This window comes from Salminus brasiliensis, chromosome 13 (genome assembly GCF_030463535.1).
Source record: "Salminus brasiliensis chromosome 13, fSalBra1.hap2, whole genome shotgun sequence".
NCBI lineage: Eukaryota > Metazoa > Chordata > Actinopteri > Characiformes > Bryconidae > Salminus > Salminus brasiliensis.
This window is the reverse complement of record NC_132890.1, coordinates 7,056,119-7,073,102: the sequence shown is the minus strand read 5'-3', so window position 1 is coordinate 7,073,102 and position 16,984 is coordinate 7,056,119. Positions and strand designations below refer to the sequence as shown.

General features: G+C 43.4%; 2 protein-coding genes across 17 annotated transcripts in view; one reads left to right on the top strand and one right to left on the bottom strand.

Moving 5' to 3' along the window:
- Positions 1-526: 526 nt before the first annotated feature.
- utp4 (UTP4 small subunit processome component) lies at positions 527-9,971 on the bottom strand. Its single transcript, XM_072695151.1, has 16 exons — positions 9,892-9,971; positions 7,735-7,906; positions 6,775-6,963; positions 6,387-6,561; positions 4,728-4,939; positions 4,400-4,571; positions 4,211-4,302; positions 4,021-4,117; positions 3,844-3,908; positions 3,361-3,483; positions 2,681-2,837; positions 2,432-2,538; positions 2,238-2,333; positions 1,489-1,674; positions 965-1,075; positions 527-827 (listed from the first exon to the last, which is right to left on the bottom strand). Exons 2-16 carry the CDS (start codon positions 7,891-7,893, stop codon positions 711-713), a joined length of 2,058 nt encoding a protein of 685 aa, XP_072551252.1. The 5' UTR covers positions 7,894-7,906; positions 9,892-9,971; the 3' UTR covers positions 527-710.
- Positions 9,972-12,417: 2,446 nt separating this feature from the next.
- mical3a (microtubule associated monooxygenase, calponin and LIM domain containing 3a) overlaps positions 12,418-16,984 on the top strand; it is a 129,743-nt gene continuing 125,176 nt past the window's right edge. For all 16 annotated transcript variants that reach the window (XR_011980778.1, XM_072694913.1, XM_072694915.1 and 13 more), the window contains exon 1: positions 12,418-12,643. The gene's annotated coding sequence lies outside the window, so the exon portion shown is untranslated. The remainder of the gene's footprint in view (positions 12,644-16,984) is intronic.

Here is a 16,984-nt window from a genome sequence, read left to right as displayed (position 1 = left end):
TGGGTTTCTTCTGGATGGCTTTACTAAACTGCCCCTAGCTGGAAGTGATGTTCAGGGGGTATTCTGGCTTTAGCCCCAACAATCCCAGGTAGGCTCCAGACCTATAATGACCATGATCAAGATGTAGTGGATGAGACTAATGGATGGATGGAAGGAAGGATGGACCACCACTGTGTGCTTCCTTCTTGAGCTTCTTAATTGTTTCTGATTAACCAAATTGGGAGGTCAGGATTGACAACACAATGACCAACACAACCCAGAAGCTGACCATACTATAGGTCATATGCAAACATTTGGGCACTCTTGGTCATAAACAAGCAGGCTAAACTATATAGGAACGTCTTAAGGGACTGGTGTAATTCTAACCTGGCTGAACCTGTGCAGTCACACGCAACCAAGTACTAGAAAAGAAATGATGAAATTAAGAATTCAGGGTAAAAATGAAGTCAATAACCCACTACCACCAGCTAAAACCAACCAATCAAAAAACAATCACCAAAAAACAATGACAACACTACAGTCTGAATTTTACAGTAAATATTCTGTTTATTACTGTATTGAACAGTCATATTACAAAGCATTCAGGGGAGTATGTTCACAATGTCTTTTCTCTCTTTCTCTCTCTCTCACACACACACACACACACACACACACACACACACACACACACACACACACACACACACACACACACACACACACACACACACTTAGGTGGCAAACTTCTTCTGTCTGACTGGTGCTGGCAGTTGAGCAGTAATGTCCACCAGAGGGCGCTCCACTGCTACCAGCGACTGATCCTCCATCAGCTCCACAAACAGCAGCTCCTTTGAAAGGATAATTATGGAGAGAATGGAGACAGAAACTTTAAGGCTGAGGAGTTCAAATTCAAAGAAAGATGAAATTAAAACACTTCTGATCTTTTGATTAATCAAAACATCTTGCATCGATAAAGAGCACCCACCTTGAAGATCTTGCAGATTTTGAAAGCATGGCTGTGTTTTTTCCTGTCCTTTTCGGGTAGGCTCCTCAGGGTCAGCTGATTGTAAAACTGACTGGCCTGATCAGGGAGAGGCTGGAGAAATCACAAGGATTTAAAATGATCTATAAAAACCCAGGCAGTGCCTCACACCTTCTAACAGCTGATGGACACTACTCAAAGTAGGAGTTATGAACATCTCTGAAGACCCTCTTCCTTCCAAGCTAACGTCCTATACATCCCATCTCTATCTTGCTCATGTGTCCACTGACCAGTCTTTGCAACCTACCACTGTCAAGTCCCCTAGATTTAACTCATTAGTCATCTCAGTCCTGGCTCCACTTATTAAAGGAGAGTCTGGCCGTCTACCACAAAGCAGAAGCCACGTGAACTCTGGCCTAGAGTTCTCCCCAAAGTCTTACTATCCCCTCCCAGATTATCATCATCATCCATAGCACATCTCTTAAAACTAGCCTCAAAAACAATAAGCAGTTGCAGGATCTCCTTACCAAGGTTTGGTCAATGATGCAGAACATGTATGCATCATGAAGAATGATCTGGGCAGGGTTTTTGGGATTGAAGGTCACGTTGGTGATGGGCGTGTCCCTCTCAAACCACAGAAAATGAAGCCCATTCCTCTGAACCTGTCGGCTCCAGTCGGTGTACTGCTTCTCCTCTATAGAGTACTCGAAGAGCTTCAGAACACAAAAGAAAAGCACCCATGAGGCTTAATGTGCTTAATGTGAGACAGTATGGATGCATCTCGTATGCCTCAATGACAAAAGTATTGGGACACCCGCTCATTCATCATTTCTTCCCAAATCAAGGGTATTAAAATGAGCTTATCCTGCTTTTGTTGGAGTAACTGTCTCTACTGTCCAGCTTTCTGAATACTGTCCTGGATTCAGCTACAAGACAGTTGACTGTATCCCATCTCATCCCTCAACCCATCCCAAAGGTATTGGATAGAGCACCAACCATCATTCCAGAGAACAGTTTCACAGCTCAATGTTGGGGGGGGATTTATACCCCTCCAACTTATTGCCATTACGAATAGGTTCATATTTACCTGCTCTAGAGTGTCCTATTCTACTGGCAGCTAGTTTTTTTTAGAGGGACCAGACAAGCTGTGTCAATTTGCACATCTGTGTACGCAATGGGTTCATCTTAAAGTAAATGAATGCATTCATTAGAACGGGTGTCCACAAACATTTGTCCATGTAGTGTACATAGAGAGAAGCTGAGAAGTGCTCAGTACCTGCCGATCTGCATGCACCATGAACAGGTTGTTGGTTGTTGGGTGGATGGCCATGGCGCTGACTCCGGAGTTGTAAACAGGCACTGTGCTGTGGGGCTGAAACGCAAGACAGCAGATCATGACTGACTGCACATCATTCCCTACTCATTTAATACAACTGTCCAGTGCTAAGTGCTGTGGCATTAAAGGAATACCTTCATTTTTGTCAGATCGTAGACTTGAACCTCATGGTCACTGTTTGCCGACACCAGCCATTTTCCATCTTCACTGGCTGCTAGCAGATGAACTGCCTGACTAGATCCTTGAGAAGATGACCGTGAGAAAATGATCAACAACGCTGTTACAGAAGCTCTCATTTATAAAAGAGCAAAAAGAGAGGAAGAGACCTCCTCACACTATAATCAAACAGGCTTGGAAGTTCACTGTGGCTGAAAGTGGCTCACCAGATTTAGGCTTGAGGGTACACACGAACTTGCACCCAGTCTGGTTCAGAGTCATCACGTGTACTGAGGAACAAGACGATGCAGCAAACAGATGGGACGAGTCTGAAGAGAAGCAAATCTGATTGGCTGAGCTGAGAACCTTTGGGAGTTTGGACACCTGATACAAAAAAACAAAAAAAAAACAAACAAAAAAAAACAAGAATTTGTTTATAAAAGCATTTGTGTAATAATCTTTATTAAAGATTTATCAAATGATAGCCTGAACTTTATGGCCAGCAAATAAAGTGGTTAGCTAATACCCTCTGGCCCCATTCACTAAATGTGACGGCCATATGAACATGCATAATTTTGAAATCTGCACCAACAATGCATTGTAATGGATAGGATGCAGCATCACTAATAAACTAAATAAACTAAACAAACAAACAAATAACGAAATAGTTCTATGAATCCTATTGGTTCGGGACACACCATGAATTAATCACCAAAGTTTAACCATAACAGTGTGAAATACAGTTTTACTGCCACTGTAACCGTAACAGTAAGAATTCCCCCTCAATGTGGACACAGAGCTGCAGTGAGACACTCAGACTAAGCAGATGTCCGTCAAGTGAACAGAGCATGTGGATAAGACCAGCACGGTCTGTAAACACGGAGCTGCTATTAAGACGGAAACTTGCCTTGGTTATGCTGACATTGTTGTTGTCACAGTGTAGTCTGTACAGTCGGAAACTGGCCACGGTCGAATACGCAATCCACTCTCCACAAGGTGACACCGCACTGCAGCGAATGTGCTCTTCACCCTGGTGTCCAATCACAAGCACATAATATCACTGTATATTACAGACATTTATACCTACTACCTGTGAGCCATACGGCGTTCATTCAGTACAAACCAGACGTTTTGAATTAGAGGTCTACAATACAGCTGCAAAAACCTTATATCCCAAAATATCAACTTTACAGGACATGGAAAAGATCCTCTTAACTTTTAATAGAAGTCAATGCCAACAGATTTTATTCCAAGTCATTTTAGAGCATTTCTATTGGTCCATTCATCAACTACAAGACTCAAATTAGCTCAAAAAGTGAAAAAGGACTAAAATGCAGAAAAACTGGACATTATAAGCGAGCCCTCTAGGGGTCATAAAAGCAAACGTTACCTTTATCTTCAAATGAAGTAACTTCTCTGGTTTTCTTTTAACAGGTAACACACTTCCAGGGCTTCCTACAAAAGGACACGTGTATTTTTAAATACAGCGACCACAGATGAATCACTACACCAACTGAATCTCACTCTTCGTAAAGCTCAGGTCAATCAGTCCTCCATCATTTCTCACCATTTCCTTCACTCTCCCCCAGTCTCCACAGCTCCAGATGGCCAGGGTGCTGGAATAGAAGCAGGCTGGCCTTCTTTGCACAGGACACCAAGTTTCGCTGTGTGACGAACAAGCAACACTCTATTTAGCACAAAGCAGACGGTCCACCTTGAGCTCTACATGCAGATCTAGAACCGGTGCAAAAACTCACATGTGGGAACTGGATTTTGCGCAGAACAGAAGCAGGACTCTTCTCATCAATTTTGTCCAAGAAAGGTCTCACCACAAACTGTGTGTCCATCCCTGAGAAGTGAGAGAAGGACAGTCAAGCAATAACTCGAACACATCCTCCCACAAATCAGTTATTCATTTAATACCTTACAGAACTCCACAAACTCACCGCCTGACACAACAGCAGTGTTGATCTCCAGCACGGCCCGGACATCGTGCGTGTGGTTCTTGAAGGTGCGGGTTCGGACCCACTCTTTGTCCTCCTGACCCAGAACTACGGAAAGGAACTGGAATTGGACCACAGTGCCTTCTGATGTCCCAGCAACAAGACTGGTCTCATCCTGAGAGTCGGGAAAAGATCATTTAATATACAAGTATCGCAGATTTTTACCCAAATGTGATCCGATCACTGAAACCATATGGATACAAGACGGATCAGCTGTAGATTTTCCCTAAAACAAGCACACGTCCAGTATATCCAGTAGTTAGCCTCTCACCTGCGACACTGATAACGCCAGCACATCCCACTTGGTGGCCTGGTGGCTTTTAATGAGCGTTCCAAAGTGGCCGTCCCATATTTTAACTTTGCCGGACGAGTCTCCGCTGATGATGGTGTTATCTGAGAGGAAGACCACGCTCCAGACCACACACTCCAGACTCCGGGACGCTCCTATTCCACGTTCCACCAGTAATCTGTGTACCGATTGCCCTAAGCCACAACAGAAAACAAGAGTCAGGCATCATCATCTTCTGTGGTTTTCTTCTTAACTTTATACTCAAGATAAAATCTTCAAGATTCTTATTTTTTAGTTGATATTTTTAAAACAGTTCAGGAGGTCAGCCTCTAAAACGATCAGTTAAAATAGCTTAATTACTGAAAAGACTAGTCTAATGTAACAGAAGTAAGAGTGGAGATTGGGTCTCATTCCTAGGAACTTTCTTAATTCTGTCCTTAAGAAAAATCCTAACAGAAAGTCGACAAAATTGTTCATAGCTCTACTCTTATAAGTACCAGATTACCATTTAAACGTTTTGCAAATGTTACCCCAAATAAATAAATAAATATAAATTTAACCCAGCAGTTTCATAAAAGAGAGTTTAGATGGCACAGGGTACCGTGATTAGGTGCAGCATTGAAACAAGCAAAATGGAGAAAATTAACTAAGTTTTTAACTAAGTTTTTGCAGAATCAGCACTACAGCAGTTTGCAGGCTGTTTAGGGCTGTGTTGCTGCTTGTAGTTCAGAGACACCAGGCAAGAGGTGCAGAGGCTCATCTAACGAGAGCTGGAATCTCTGTGCCACCCCAACGACGTCCACCATACATCTGGGAACGCACCAGACATTTCTAGGCATTTCAGAATGTGAAAAGCAACCTTTGAAAAGCTGCGTGCCAGGACTGAACCACCCGTAGGGCCCTTTATTGCCACCCTTGGCAAAAGATAAGAGAATCATGTGACTTACGACTCGAAAATTCTTTTTTTTTTTTGGCATTTTGATTTTAGCGATATTCTACCTCCTCTACCTTGTCCTAGCATGAAAAATTTTTTTGGAAGATATTGCAAGCATATTTTCCTGTTGTTTCCACCACCATCACTACTACTTCTTGTTTATTCATTATTTTTTTTATTAAAGTTGATTCTGCTTTTTCTCCATTTTGCTCGATGTCCACAGCACAGATGTAATTGAATAAGGAACATTTTTAAAATGTGCCCCATATTGTTTATAAGCTGTAAAATGTAGCATAAAATTTAATAAGGCCTACCTAAGAAAACCACAAATATTGTCAAGAAAATAATTAAGACTTTAAGATTTAAAAAACTGGACACTTAAAGACAGCTGTGGCCAAAAGCTGCTTCTGTTTCTGCTCCAGCGTTCACCCATTTCTCTTCTAGTACATTTCCCATCATGCTCCTGGTGGAAACAATCTCAAAATCTAGTATCTGCAAATAGTGATCCTGCAAGATTCCCAGTCTTTGCAAAATCATGCAGTGAGTAATGACCGACTGCCTTTAGGTGTGACAGTCATCCTTCATGCATCTCCTCTGTAACTATGCACTAGGCTTCATTCACAGCCAGCAACAACCGAAAGTCCTACTCATTCAAGCAGAAACGTTACACAGAGCAGCTCATGTTCAAGCGGCTGCTCTCAGCTTACCTGTTTCAGTGTCAAAGACCCGAATCATATCCATCATTCCTGCCACTATCCTCGAGCCAGAGGGATGCCAAGAGAGAGAGAGAATACGGCCTTTCTGCTTGGCCAGATTCCTTTCGAACTGGATTTGGCCTTCACACACCTCAAACAGTTTCACAGTCCCATTTTCACACCCAACCTGCAGAAACACAAATACGAGTAGGTTACCATCTCAGAGCGCAGGGCATCGATCCACAGCAGAGATGCTGGTACGAGTAATCCTCACCGCAGCCACAAGGCCACCTTAACCATCAACGTATGAGGAGCATTCTCCTGTGATGCTTTCTAAAAGCTGGCTCATTTAGGAGGTTATGTTCAACATCCAAAAAGGTTATGAAAACATCCCACTTACAGCCAAATGAGTGCCTTGCAGGTTGCTGGCTATGCTCCATATTGGGCCTCCGAATGCATCTACTGAGTATTTTGCTCTTTGGTTGCCCAGATCGTATTCAACAATCGCTCCATTTAAGCCAGCACTGAAGAGACGGTCCCCGACCCAGGCCAGGCCCTCAATGGAAGCCTGCTCTCGTCCCGGAATGACCTGTGGATGGAGGCACACCTTATTATACAACGACATGGCACACACATCAATAATGAAAGCTTTAACCTAAACAGGAAGTACGTACTGATGATGCTACTACTACTAAATAACATAGTGGACGTTTTGGGTTTCAGAGGTATTTACTGTTTAATTAAATAACTCAAACCGTCCCCTGAATTTAGATAGAGGAGCAATTCTCATTTATAAAGCATCACAATTAAATACTTTAGTTTTACTGAGACATAAAACTACCAGTAAAAATGCTCCTCCTCATGCTTTTAGATGAAGGGTTGATGAAAATACTCAATTACATCATTTTCCTCGTCTTAAATACTGCAGACCTGCCAAGGAACAGGATCTAGGGTTTCATGTAGCACAAAAAAGCAGAGACTACCATCTGGGAGCAGACCCAGAAGAAACCCCCCCCCCCCAAAACCCTGAACCTGCTGGAGGGATTACATCTCAGCCGACTAGGGAGCACCTGGGGACCCTCCAGAAGGAGCTAGTGGAAGTGTCCAGGGATAGAGATGCCTGGGCTTCTGTGTCTGGTGCCCTGTTTCCAAAGTGACCCTGAACTAAGCGGATGAGATGAAGATGATGATGACGATGAACAGAATTTAGACTCAAACACTGGCTTGGCTGATTGATACAGTGGTTTTACAGTGGCTTGGGTCTAAATCTGTCTCCAGCAGAATTTAGGGTCACTACACTGTCCAAGGAAATCGCACCAGCAGAGGGAAGCTTCAAGGTGTACAATCATGACACACAGACCTTCTCCTGAAAGAAGCAGTCAGCACGGTTGAAGATCTCCACTGAGCCGTCCGTCCGGGCTACGGCGATCCTCTCCCGCTGCGGCTGGAAGGCTAGAGCCCGGATAGCCGATGGCATGTAGTCAAAGAACCGGACCCGGTGCACCTTAAACTCCCCCATTGTAGAGAAGAGACTGTAAAATAACAGAAACGCTTCACTGAATCAAACGGACGAATAAAGGAGAGAAGAGGCTGAAAAATGAAATATTTCTATATATGACAGAAATTGTGCTTTCAATTTAAAAAGTGCTTTCCTCAAATCATTTCACCAATGTAATAAAATGTCCACCTGAAATATTAATTTAATAAATCATATTTAGAGACTAACGTTTTATTGATTTTATTGATAAATTGTTCAAGCAATTTAACAATCAGTTCTCTCATCCACTGAGCGACCGACTGAGGGACCGAGTTAGCAGATTGAGGGACCGAGTTAGCAGACTGAGGGACCGAGTTAGCAGACTGAGGGACCGACTGAGGGACAGAGTTAGCAGACTGAGGGACCGAGTTAGCAGACTGAGGGACCGACTGAAGGGCCGAGTTAGCAGACTGAGGGACCGACTGAGGGACAGAGTTAGCAGACTGAGGGACAGAGTTAGCAGACTGAGGGACCGACTGAGGGACAGAGTTAGCAGACTGAGGGACCGACTGAGGGACCGACTGAGGGACAGAGTTAGCAGACTGAGGGACCGACTGAGGGACAGAGTTAGCAGACTGAGGGACCGAGTTAGCAGACTGAGGGACCGACTGAAGGGCCGAGTTAGCAGACGGAGGGACAGAGTTAGCAGACTGAGGGACCGACTGAGGGACCGACTGAGGGACAGAGTTAGCAGACTGAGGGACAGAGTTAGCAGACTGAGGGACCGAGTTAGCAGACTGAGGGACCGACTGAGGGACCGAGTTAGCAGACTGAGGGACAGAGTTAGCAGACTGAGGGACCGAGTTAGCAGACTGAGGGACCGACTGAGGGACCGAGTTAGCAGACTGAGGGACCGACTGAGGGACAGAGTTAGCAGACTGAGGGACCGAGTTAGCAGACTGAGGGACCGACTGAAGGGCCGAGTTAGCAGACTGAGGGACAGAGTTAGCAGACTGAGGGACCGACTGAGGGACCGACTGAGGGACAGAGTTAGCAGACTGAGGGACCGACTGAGGGACAGAGTTAGCAGACTGAGGGACCGACTGAGGGACAGAGTTAGCAGACTGAGGGACCGAGTTAGCAGACTGAGGGACCGAGTTAGCAGACTGAGGGACCGAGTTAGCAGACTGAGGGACCGACTGAGGGGCCGAGTTAGCAGACTGAGGGGCCGACTGAGGGGCCGAGTTAGCAGACTGAGGGACCGACTGAGGGGCCGAGTTAGCAGACTGAGGGGCCGACTGAGGGGCCGAGTTAGCAGACTGAGGGACCGACTGAGGGGCCGAGTTAGCAGACTGAGGGACCGAGTTAGCAGACTGAGGGACCGAGTTAGCAGACTGAGGGACCGAGTTAGCAGACTGAGGGACCGAGTTAGCAGACTGAGGGGCCGACTGAGGGGCCGAGTTAGCAGACTGAGGGACCGACTGAGGGGCCGAGTTAGCAGACTGAGGGACCGACTGAGGGACCGAGTTAGCAGACTGAGGGACCGACTGAGGGACCGAGTTAGCAGACTGAGGGACCGAGTTAGCAGACTGAGGGACCGACTGAGGGGCCGAGTTAGCAGACTGAGGGACCGACTGAGGGGCCGAGTTAGCAGACTGAGGGACCGACTGAGGGGCCGAGTTAGCAGACTGAGGGACCGACTGAGGGGCCGAGTTAGCAGACTGAGGGACCGACTGAGGGACCGAGTTAGCAGACTGAGGATAACTCAGCGACTGCTGTTTGACTGATCATTTTAATTACTGTGTGTTAATGAGACTGCAAGCTCCCTGACCACCGTATCGGTCACCTCCTATATTAAACCACTAACCTCCGACCCTGTGTTACACAGTTACAGCCAGAGTTCAGACTTTAGCTGCTTCAGGTAAACACAGCTGATAAAACCCGAGCTGAAGCAAAACACACACGAACCACACGGTGCTGGACACAGGGCTGGACACGCAGCTGGACACGCGGCTGGACACGCAGCTGTTATGAACCTACCTCGCTTTGATATGATCTGAGGATTAATCTCTAAAAGACGCCGCTTCTCATTGCGAGCTGCTCCACACGTTGGACCGCTGCGGGAACCACGTTGAGAACCTTCGACCTGGAAGTAGCTCAAACTGAGTCCGTGGTCAGATAAAAGTCTCTGCGCTTTATTGCGGAGAACAAACCCGACATTAAACTTCTGCAGCAATTTAATTCGGATTTTTAAAACAGGTTTATCAGTACGACGTAGTGTCAGATTAGATACTGCTGTTGTTTATTTTGAGCAATAAAATGGGTTAATTCCGTGTACGCGAAGTGACTTTAATTTTGTATTTTGAACCCCGGATTAAGTGCGTTAACGTAAACAAGCCCTTCAAAATAAAGGTTCAACTGAAGCGGTGCGATTAAATGTGACTTTTATATTTTATAATAGTTTATAAAAATAAAATAAAACACAAAGTTAAAAACATTCAAAAAGCCAGACAGATAAACAGACAGATATGTCGATAGATGATCAAATATATTATAGAAATAAAAAACAGGAAAGGCAAATTAAATTTTAAAGTTAACTTTGAGTACAAAAAAGTTTAAATTAAATAAATAGAATTCGTATTATATTATTTCATTTATTTATTTAGTTATTTAACTGTAGGTCAGTAATACATAATATATAACAAATATTTAATCATATAAAATAATATATTTGCATTAATATGTAAAATAAATAAATACAAATGAAAGTACCCTATGTAAAAACTCATGTAAAGTTCATGAATTATGTATTTTGCTGCTTTATAAAATGGTGCACTGTGGTTATTCTGTCTCTACTGGTAAATCACTCGCGACTTTTATTTTACCAGTGTGTAGATATAGTTGATTTCAGGCTGTGTCATGTTTTAGCCACTAGAGGCCAGTATCACATCGGCTCCTGCACCTACAGCACTCTCTATATTTTACACGTGTTTAGTTTTGCTTTATTTATTTTTTGGTTTTATGGTACAATTTTTTAAATATAAAATACATTAATGAAATTTTCTTTAACGACATCTGGTGGGCAGTTTACAATCAACAGCAGTTACTTGTATTTTAGGCTTGGGTCGAACCAGCAGCAGATCACAGGGATGTTGAAAGCAGATCATAAACCAAAAGCCCTGACTCAGATCATCCCAGAGTCTGATCTAAGCCTGCTTAGCTGATAAACTGCTAAATTCCCTCTAAGGTCACTGTTGGTGATATGCATTGTCCAGTATTAAACTGTCTAATGTCAACTAGGATGCTTTTAAAGCTATGTTTTACTTTTAATAGCAAATTAATGAATCAAAATATGTTTCATTAGTGGCAAAATTGTGTTCATGAATCCTCATTTAGCATATAACTAATTTGGGTTTTATTTTTTATTATTTATTTATTTATTTGTTTGTTTGTTTTTTAAGATGACCCATATAGGAAGTGGATACCCAAGTCAACCAGCTGGTTGACTTGCCCAGTTAGGGTAAACTAAGGCATGAATTAACAAATATTACAGAACAGTGACTGTAATAAAATATAGCTAGTATATAATCAAATACACTCATGCTAAATAAAACATGGACAAATTCTGTCTGGACAAAAAATGTGTCTGTCCCTTCAATTACAGCCTCATGTACATGTTATATTTGTCAATATATAACATATATGTATGTGTGTAAAATGTGACGTTTATAGCCAACCTACCTATCTATAGAGCTGTAGCTGTAGCTATACAAAGCACAGTGTTCTTTAATGACGCTCTGCTATGAGCTAATGTCAGCGCCCAGATCTGTTTACCCTAATTGGGCAACTCAACCAAGCGGTCACACATGCTTTTTGGGGTACCGAGGTATGTGATATTGTTACGCTTCAGCTTTTTAAGAAGGATATAATTATTAAGGGGTGCAGAACATGAATTTCAATCATTTATTTTTTAATTTTCATACGTCTGCTTGCCATGTAGCTGAAGGTAAATGTCTGAAGAGCCACACCAATACACATTTTTGATTCTAAATAATTGTCACAAGTGGATATAATCAGCATTACAAACTCTGTTTAATGAGGGAATAAGGTCAAACAGCTGAAGATGGCTTTTGCTGAGTTTGATTAAAGTCTGAAACTATAACAATAGCAGCCACATAGGCAGCAGTAACAGGCACCTTAGCCAGACGGTAGCACATCAATCATCAATAGCCTTGCTATTTGGCCTGGTTGCCACTGTAGGATAATGCCTTATGTTCCACCATTAAGTCTGTGCATTGTAGGCCTTCGTATAATAGAGGCACAGAATGAGAGTCTGCACATGTTGTGTGTAAAGTGTGTCTTAATGTTTACTCCCCCCAGCACTCCCCTGAGCCACCTCATCATACCCCCCCCCCCCCCCCCCCCCCCATACAGGTTAAGTGTGCTCTTTAATGGGGTCAGATTTCTCCTGTTTGCAGTGACGTGGTGCTTTAAGAGAGAGGGCTGTGGGTGGGTGGAGGAGTTATGAAAGGCTGAAGGCTTTTTTTTCACGTTCTGGGCTGAATGAGAGGCTGCAGCCACAAGACTGCACGGCGCATTGCAGAGCCAAACACAACACAGCACAGCAAAACAGAGGAGAGCGCTGCACTGCTCCATCACCTCCATTACACCCTCTCTTACACAGGCAAACAGTCCTACCGACACGCCATACAAACACACCATGCAAAACAAGAGCCGGCTGCAGCTCTGCTTCCAGAGGAGGTGAGGGGAACTGAAGGATCTGACAGAAGAGGTGAGGCTGGTGAGGCTGGCTGAGTGTGGCTGCTGATGGTCATATGCTTGCGTGAACCTGGAGCTCTGGATGATGCGGCATGTTGGCTGATGGTGATCTGGTGTGGCAGTGGAGCTGGGTAATGACTGTACGGCTGGCACTGCTGATTATATTAATAACTCAGTGACTTCTGGATTCTTTTCATCATTAATTGACCAGTTAAGTTGTTGAAATGAGTGCAGTGGCAGATTCCTGCTTGATTTTATAGACAAATAAAATATCATCATGTTAAACTATCAGGAAACTGCCTGATCTTAAAGGCTCTTTCATGAGAAATATTACATGTGTTAATATGAATAATATAAATAGAATATTACACACACACACACACACACAGTCAAAGGTTTGGACAGTTGAATGTGTGCTGATCATCATCTAAAAACATCTGATCCAAATGCTAGGATAACGTGGGGACACATGACTATCCACCGAAGTTAAGATGCCATGGCTGGTGGAGGCTTTTAAGTAGGCCTAAGTTGTAGGACAGTGACAGTCTGTATGTGTGAGGGTGAACATGCCTCTCAAACCCTGCAGCTACAGTCTGTTCATGTGCATTAATACATGCAGGGACGGCCCAGGCCTTTTCGGGGCCCTAAACAGGTTTTCATTTGGGGCCCCTCATACCACCACCTCAGCACCAGATGCTTCATCATTTCATAGGGAGAGAGATACTGTGCAATTCGCTGAAGCGCCCGGGCCTTTATCGACCACCCAAGCGGCGCATATCAGCATTTGCCCAACAGTGGCAGCAGCCGACAGCAGGAACTGTTGAATTGGTGTACCAACTATGAGTAACTACTAAGTAAATTAATTAAAAAAAATTGATTTTACTTGTGTAATAACAATTCGTTATAATATTCAATCTATAAATATGTATTTTTTATTATGATATCTTGGTGCTCTTGAGGGCCCCCTGGTGGCGTTGGGGCCCTAAGCGGGACGTGTAATTCGAGTATGGCTCTGAATACATGCATATTTTACTCATTTAGCAAAAGACCAATAAGTAGCCTTTAAAGCCTATTAGAGTAAAGCATCATAGGCCGATGTAGTGTTTGGAGTCTTGCCCAAGGACTCTTATTGGTGTAGCGCACCACAGTCACCCAGCCCGGGAATCAAACCCCAGTCTCCCACATGGTGTGGTAGCTCAGTGGCCCATCTCCCTTCTCCAGTCTGCCTAGCTTTAGCTTTTAGCCTTTTTGACTCTCCCTCAGAGGACTATGATGCAGTGTTGTGCAGTGACACAGGCCCCTGGCTCCTGAGGGACTACTATAGGCCACGTTCCCTTCTCCAGTCAGCCTAGCATTAGCTTTTAGCCTTTTTAACCCTGCTTCCATATTCTCTTGAAGCAGTCGTTGCGTTTAAGGCAGTGGGCTCGGTGTGTGTCAGTTTTGGGGGCGTAAATGAAACGAGTCAGGGCTGTAATGTAACGGTTTGGGGTTTTTGGAATTGGCTTGTTGATCAGCTCTGTTTTGGGGGCAGTGGTCAACTCTCCGGGCTGGTTTCGATACCCGGGCTCAGCAAGCTGCCACTGTTGGGCCCTTGAGCAAGGCCTTTCCATCTGTCTCCAACACTAATGGTGAATATGGTTGTCTTGTGTTGTTATGCTGGATTTTCTTTCGAAGGAAGGACTTCAGTGTGTGATTTTCACGGTATATCGGTTTTATAAACTCTCATTATTAGACTATTATTAGAAAATTCCAGCTTTCCATTCTAGGGCGCCTTAAAGCAATGATTTATTCGGGTAATAGCAAACAGCCGTTTACTGTCCTCATCACGGTCATTCTGATGGCTGTCACTCTGGTGCATTTGTTGAGAATAACAGCAGTGGGCCGGTCACTATAAGCTGTTGTTACTGTACTGTATGCGCGCTGTCCATACAATAGTAGACACTGTATCACAGTCCCAGTCGCTGCAGCAGCTACAGACGCGTCCCCCTGTGGTCTCTCTCTCGGAGCACAGTGGGATATTGTGCGGGCCCACGCTGATTGTGTGTTGAGTGGGAGCGCTGAAGTTGTGGCTGCTCATGTGATGAGGGAGTCATGAATGGAAATGAGTGGTACTGAAAAACAGATTTACGCAGATTTACTGAGCTGTTACTGTGTTTCTTGCTTCTCTTATGAACCTTTAGTCATTTACTCACCAGAAAGATATGAAAGGTTTGGAATTTGATATTCATAATTTATTTTTTTGCAATTTTATTTACAGTGATTTACAGTAACTTAAATTAAGTGGATTTTAATATGATCATTTTTATATTATTATTAAAATGTCATATTTTTTATCATATAGGAAATCTCAGATGTTTGTTTCCCGTGTTTGTGGGAACAACAAGAAGTGATTTTATTGTATTGTAAATACATTTTAATTTGATTATAATTTAATTATTATTGCAAAAAAATTGGGGGGCTATTCCAGTGCCATATATATTTAAATGTATCTTTATTTATTTATTTATTTATTATTTATGCAGATAAATGAAGACAAAAATACTAAAATACAGAAGAATCATTGTCAATATATGTTATTAAAAAAAATTCAGGGTGGATATGCACAGCCACTGTTCATGGGCTTCATCACAGTGTTTGCTTGTGCTAGTTGATTGAATCTGACCCACAGTTCAGTTCAGTTCTCTACTATGGAATGGCAGTGCTCTAACCCTGGCCATCAGCTGTCTGAAGCCTGCCTAGCGCTAACATTAGCACAATAGCTCGTCTTTATTCTTGTGACAGCTGCCTCATAATACCCTGGGAATGAAGCCACTGTGGTCTAGTATATATCATGACCACAACATTGCATAACATGCATATAAAGCCATCTGTGACGCATTGGCATACATTTGGCAAAAGTGAAGTGCTTGTCAAGTGACCATTTAGTGGGTTTTGTTTGTTTGGAAGGGGGAGTGATGAATGGAGCTGAATTTATGGCTTAGAGTCGGTAGCAGCAAGAGGTGAGGACTTCAACTGCGACGCTCAATAGAACAAAGCAAATAATCACACACACACACTGTACACACACACACTTACTGTACCACTTGACTCTGATTTAGCTGCCTGGTTTGCTAGAACGTAGAACGCTATGTGCACGCTTACCATTTGACCGCTGGCCAACGTTTCTACACCTTAGAGAGTCAGTACTTAGTAACTTCTCCCTTTTGCATGAATCACAGCTTGCAAATGCTTGCTGTAGCAGCTAAAAGTTCCTGTAGTATCATCAAGAGAGTACCCCCTCTCTTTTCTTTAGTTCCCGCTCTAGTTCTGAATTTTTCTCGGGTCGTCTTGCCGCACAGCTTGTTTAAGGTCTATCTACATAGTTTCTATGATATTAAGTCAGAGGACTGTGAGGGTTGTTCCCAAGGCTTTAGTTTGTGTCTTTTCAGGTAGGCCATGATGGATTTTGAGGTATATTTTGGATCATTATCCTGCTGTAGAAGCAATCGTTTATAGGAACTGCATTGCATGAAAAGAATACCTTGCCAACTGTGAAGTATAGGTGTGGATGTATCATGCTTTGGGGTTGTGTTGCTGCCAGTGGCATTGGCAGTATTGCACGGGTAGTGGGAAGAAGGAATTTCACAAAATACCAGCAAATCTTGGATGCACTGTTTAAAGGCTGAAGCTGAAAAGGGGATTGTGCATCCAACAGGGCATCCAAGATTTGCTGATATTTTGTGAAATTCCTTCTTCCCACCACCTGTGCAATACTGCCAATGCCACTGGCAGCAACACAACCCCAAAGCATGATACATCCACACCTATACGTCACAGTTGGCAAGGTATTCTTTATATGCAATGCAGTTCCTTATTTCTCCAAACATAGCTTCACTGGCCAAAAAGTCTTCTGATAGCCTTCTACTGCTTTGTGGGCATCAATGCTTTCCGTTTTCAGTTTTTGAGACACTTGAATAAAGGAGCTCATGTTTGAGCAGGGTTAGCACAAAGTTTGAAGAGTCAGATGATGTATAAAGCTTGGAAATTTGATTCAGCTGACAGTTCCTAATTACAGCCAGTGACCTGCTTCAGGCCTGATTTGCTGCTAATCAAGCTCGGAGACCTTGTCAACAATAAATAGTGAGGCTTTGCTGCGTTTCGGAGGTCCAGACTTTTGCACAGGCCAGAACACTTTTTTTATATTCTGGTTATGTTTTGTTATGTTTTTTAACACCAAAAAAGGAAACAAAAGAAAACTTGGTCAAAAAAATGGTTAGCTGGGTCTTTACTTAGGAAAATAAGCCAGAGGACTGTAGCTAATAGGCAACGCAAAGCTTATATCCACTGTTAGCATTAGCACTGTTTTCCTAAATCA

What these genes read in the sequence shown, in the direction of transcription:
- utp4 (XM_072695151.1), bottom strand. Translation starts at nt 7,893, where the DNA reads ATGGGGGAGTTTAAGGTGCACCGGGTCCGGTTCTTTGACTACATGCCA. An exon ending in ACAATGTCAGCATAACCAAG is followed by an intron (nt 2,838 to 3,360) that starts GCAAGTTTCCGT and finishes TTTTTGTATCAG; the next exon opens with GTGTCCAAACTCCCAAAGGT. An exon ending in GCATCATTGACCAAACCTTG is followed by an intron (nt 1,076 to 1,488) that starts GTAAGGAGATCC and finishes TGATTTCTCCAG; the next exon opens with CCTCTCCCTGATCAGGCCAG.